This window comes from Plasmopara halstedii (genome assembly GCF_900000015.1).
Source record: "Plasmopara halstedii genome assembly, contig: Scaffold_3120, whole genome shotgun sequence".
NCBI classification, from domain to species: Eukaryota; Oomycota; class Peronosporomycetes; order Peronosporales; family Peronosporaceae; genus Plasmopara; species Plasmopara halstedii.
This window is the reverse complement of record NW_020190023.1, coordinates 2,058,769-2,064,256: the sequence shown is the minus strand read 5'-3', so window position 1 is coordinate 2,064,256 and position 5,488 is coordinate 2,058,769. Positions and strand designations below refer to the sequence as shown.

The window sequence follows — 5,488 nt, the reverse complement described above, 5'->3', positions numbered from 1 at the left end:
GACGGCGAGCCAAGGATTTCGGTCTCCCACAACGATGATTTGAAGCATAAGAAAATGTACGAGGCGCCTGATACGCTGATGGCCGGTCGCTTTGGTCTTGATAAGACCCACCAGTGAATGGCATTTTGATACGTGAACACACGCAGTGTCTGTCAGTGCGTGAAGAGCGCAAGGCACACGCAAGTGCCACTGTAGAGTCTCTCTGTTCCAAATGACTGTTGAAAATTAGTCGGTCTCGACTTTTTTTGGCTTCTCCAAAAATGCTGACGGTCACAATGGTTAGTTTTGAATGATTTGTCTTGAGGTAGGATTGAGACGTTAGGTTACGGGGTTATCTCTTGTCTTGTTGACAGACTCAGCAAGAAGGATTCGATTAGCGATTCGATCGATGCCTGAGGTTTGGCTAGATTGTTTATTGATCATGTTTTTTGCAATCACTGGTTGCCAGAAGCCATCGTCTCCGATTGTGATAAAGGATCACGAGTGGCCTTTAGGGAAAACTGTTCCAAATTCTTGGCACTCGCTTGGATATGTCCACATCAATACACCCGGAAAACAACTAGTAAACAGAACGCTCCAACCGAGTTATCGGTGATGTGCTGAAAAGTTTCTGTGCGGAGAATCCCGCGGAATGGAGTTAATTGTTACCATTAAAGGCGTTTACTATGAACAATTTAGTTCATTTATCCACTGCATTTACGCTATTTTTTATAAACGGCTTGCGACACCCGCAATTACCGCTTTGTGCGATGGGTTGTGTGTCTAATGTAAGAGGAAGATGGGCTCGACAAACCGTTGCCCCCAGAATTGATACAGTCAATGATGCGCATGTGAAAGCGCAAGTACGAGGACTCCCTGGACTCATTCATCATAAGTCGTGTGAATGTGATCACACGGATGCGAGAAGCAATGGCAAATGCGCAAGCTATGCAAATGAAAATGCAGTTAATGGAAGTCGACAAGGCGAATGTTTTCTATTGTAAAGGATTATATACAACTTGGTACGAAGAGCCGATCAGATGATGCGATCTCAAGCTTGGGAAGCTCGAAGCTATTACCTCGCATTATCGGTCCATTCTGAAGAGTGTCATGCCAAGAAATGCATCCTGCTAAGCTGGCTAAGGACTCATCCAACATTTAACATAGTGCTCTTTAAGCCCTAACATCACGATTACGCAATTTCCAACCAGGATGTAACGCAGTCTTATTCGAAAGTGGCTATACATCCACGGCTTTGGAACAAGGATCGAAGGATGAACCCATTGGCGTCGTCGCCCCAACGCCACCCTCGGATTGACGGGATGATCGGGAGTGCCCGAAAGAGAGCAAGATTGATTGCCGCATATCCGTGGAAGCAACCGCAGCAGGCAGGAGAGCTTGCAGAACCTGCTGCAATCGGCGGAGCCGATCCTCGATTGCGTTCCCAGGCGACTTTCCACGATGCCATGCGAAGTCGCAAACTTCGCGTAGGACCGATCGGTATTCCTTCACGTGCTGTCGTGTCGACGACACTCGATCGGTCACCTAAATTAGCCGATGGTTCCTCAGCGAGAGAAGGTTCTCCACCTTCGTCAAACGTATTTCAAAGGCGCAAAAGGTCTGTGGACCAGCCACAGTAGAAGCAGAGGGAACGCCCGCTTCGGCCACCTTCCTCTCTTCTGGATCGACAAATGAATCAACACTACCACGTCGAGAATGTGGTGGCGGAGAGGGACGTCCGCGGTCGGAATGAACTCCTGGTAAGATGACTGGGATATCCTACGAGCGAGAATACATGGGAGCCTCGTGCGCGTATTCTTCGACTGTCCCAGTATCGTTTGCGAATTCAAAGCGGGTCCGAAGATGGACTCCGCTTAAAAAGCTGCCCTTACTCTTCTTTCCCTGTCCCTCTCGTCATGAAACCTGATAACCGAGCACACATCAGTCGAGAATCCATTCGACTGAGGATTTTGCCAAACTCTATGGTGGAATTACCACGTCTTTCGTAAAAGTTGTCGCGACGATCAAGATCACAATAGCGCAAATGCGCTGATTGACGCTGTATTGGGACAATGTCCAAGTTCGATAATGACGAAGATCTCATGTGGGGCAAGCGTGTCTAGAGAGCTGGAAAGAGTGTAATAAAGAGCAGAAGAAGAATACAAAGAAAATGCTGAAGAAAAGCCCGAAAAATGATAGAAGAACTTAAAGTCAAGTCCAAAGAAAGATGGAGAAGCTTGAGGCAAAGTCTGAAGAAAAGTCCGAAGAGGAGGTTGAAGAAGAGTTGGAGAAATTTTTAAGAATGTACGTAAACCCACTTTTGAGGTCGTGGTGGCGAACTGGGTCAGGTCCCATTACACATTTTGTGCGGACCTCATACTTTCTATGTCTCACATATAATGTATACTCTGAATAGTTGAATACCCCCTCTCACTTTTGTAGTATCAGAATTGGTAGAACTTATCAGGTCAGGGAAATTAACAACCTGTTGGCTATAGTAATAAATGTCAACTCATCTTTCCTTGCCCTCTCGTCTAATTTCTGCGAGATTAAACTGTGCTTTCTTTTCAAGGGCAACCCGGATGATATCAGCGAGTGAAATACCCACTCCAAAAAAAAGTGGACGCGCTGTGTGGCGACATTATAAAAATTCGAAATAAAAAATGTGGTGAATTTTGTTTAGACACGTACCTTAGTAATATAACGCAAACTCAGTGAGTGGGAGTGCAGCGGGGCTGCCGTAGCTCTTTCGCTTAGAGAAAACTTGGTTAAGGTCGGTGACCTTCGTTCAATATTTAGAACCAGTCCGAGTGTAGCGAATCACAATCAGCTTACTCCAAGAGTAACTACCAACTTAACCCAATGTTAATTAACTCTTCCGTTTAAAATATAACCTGTATTTTTCAATAGATTTGCGGCAAAGCTGTAACGGAATTACACGTACCCCGGTATGAAAGGGTGGGTCACACAAGATGGTGCGACCGCATAAAGGTATGGATTGCACAAGTCGGTCTAATCACACAATGGTGTGGCTACACCATGATGAGAAGCCACTGGCGGGACTGTCAGTAGCTATACATAATAATTTGGTTTTACTATTTGATTGAAAAAAACTAAGGGTTTAGATATAGGCGTCTCTGCCGCAAATAAATCAAATAAATACAGTTCCAATTTTGAACGGAAGTCGTCATTTGCCTTGGGCCAAATTTTAAGTTCTGATTACGATTCGCTGCATTCGTACTGGTTCCAGTTTAGTACAAAGGTTGGTGACCTTAAGTATGTTTTCTCCAAGCAAAGAGCTGCGGCAGCCCCGCTGCAAAAGATGCCTATATCTAAATCTATAGTTTTTCTATATATGTGTATATGGTAAATCTAGCTAAATGTAAAACTACTGGCTGTTCCAGGTACATAATGAATTGTTGTTTAGTGTAGCCACACCGTTGTGTGGCCATACCATCTTGAGTATCCCAGACCATTGTGTGATATCACCATCTTGTGCGACCCTTTTAAACCCGCACCTGTAAGCTTTACATCATTTACACATGGCTGGGCTCATTCCCATGTTTTCTTGATACCTCTAAAAAGTGATTCAGTCTTAGTTCAGGGAGGTTTGCCGATATATTTGACTCAAACGTGGAGAGACAAGTTCTTTTACTGTTGTACTTCTCCAAGAAATCACATTAGCCCAATTTTCATAGCAAATCGTCAATTTATATCGAAGATATTAAGATCGCGCGTCAAGCACAGGCCATTATAAGCGGAGACCAAGATATACAAAAGCGCGTGACTAGATTTCACCGAACACCGAACAATCTGCCTATATTTGTAATGTCCGCATTCGTTACGACGGATTTGCGCCCTGCTTCATTAGATCCGTTACCGCCATACCTAACGAGAACCACTTTTTAGATCTTAAACGGATACAAACACGTCCTGTGTTCCGACCGACGTCCTTATAGGACGCGCGATACGACTCACAAAATATAGTCAATCCGCTTTTCACTATCAAACGCTCAGAGGAATGAGCCGCACAAGGCTCGTCCTTGCCAGTATAGCTCGATGGGCACGATGATACCCCCTTTCTCGCGACTCGACGTGAGGGCTGGCGTATTCGCCACATATATAACCTATATGGTAAGTAAACGAACTATCTTTACTCAAAATAGTCTAGAAGCTTGAGCTCTCACTTTTGTCAAAAGTTTTCGATGCATACAACATATTATACCATCTACCTCCACTTCTCCCTGGTGTGGCGCTACTTCATTTTCATTTGTAGGGGCCCGTCTATTTTCAAGTTTCGAGACTGGGCTGGATGTTTTTTTGACAGACGCATGAGTACGAGCGTGACAGAGTTCACGATAAACACGAAGCGAAGTCGAGTGCCTACTCAGCTGACGTTCTTGTATGGCGTCTAAAGCCATGTTCAGGATATGATATCGTCTTTGCTATGGTATACGTTCTTCTCAGAAAGCAAAGTAGATTTGTTCATATCGAATTACCCATCGAGACATCGGGGAGCTGGCATGATATGCGTGAACGTTGCAAACGCACTAGTAAATAAAGAAATACGGGTAGATTCAAGCAGCCTGCGAAGAAGGTAGTGCTAACTGAATGAGTCGCTTCGACTATTCAGGAAGATTCTCGTCTTGAAAGCCCTCATTACGTCAATCAGCAATGCCGCATATTTCTTGGCGGCTTCACAGCTTAGGGATAACTACTGGCGAAAACGCACTGGGGAATAAACGTCTCACAGATCTTGCAGCTTAACAGGTCAGCTTGAGTAACACTAAACGTTTTTTTAATTTACTAAGTACAAAGCATGTTGTCGAGGCCGGTAATCATCACCTCAAGGTATTTCTGCCAACAGACCTGCTCATCTTCACGGGCCTGCAGGTACAGCTACCAGCCACATTCTTAGCCTGAGACAGCCCGGGTCTCAGTCGCTAGTGGTATTCGCTGGACGAAACTGTCTTTTTCCTGGGAAGGTAAAGATAGTGGGCGCGCGAAGTCATAAGCGGTAGTGGCGCTATGAAAAATTGCTGAGCGTGGAACATTACCTTCGCATGTTAGTGCATCGACCAGATATCGATAACAGCCCAGAACCAGACAAGCTATTCACTAGCTTTTTTTTCCACATGAAGGTAGCCCATCCCTTGCGTATCGAGTCGTGTTGGTGGATCATGACCCTCCCACGGTTAGCTTTCGTAGATTGCATCGATAATTGCAGTAAGTCAACTTCATTCAAGAGTATTGTCGATGCGCCAAAGCTGTCTTGGGCCAGTCTTCGTAAGCACTTCTGAGCGTTTCATATGCAAAGTGATTTGCGGCACCTTGGACAAATCAAAACCGTATTACAAACTTACAGCAGAAGATAATTTATCTACATGGGATGACCGTGACGCTGCTTCGTCTTTAACAAAGTGCTAAATATTCGAGTGAATCGCCTTGTATGAATTTGACGCCCACGTAGAACACGGACTGCACCCACATTTTTTGTAGCCTATGTAGC

General features: G+C 44.9%; 1 protein-coding gene across 1 annotated transcript; it reads right to left on the bottom strand.

The window, feature by feature from the left end:
- Positions 1-3,992: 3,992 nt before the first annotated feature.
- Positions 3,993-4,400, bottom strand: PHALS_07976 (uncharacterized protein; the record flags this gene model as incomplete). The annotated part of the gene is made up of 2 exons (XM_024721531.1): positions 3,993-4,106; positions 4,167-4,400. 2 exons carry the CDS (start codon positions 4,398-4,400, stop codon positions 3,993-3,995), a joined length of 348 nt encoding a protein of 115 aa, XP_024586621.1.
- Between the last annotated feature and the right edge of the window lie 1,088 nt (positions 4,401-5,488).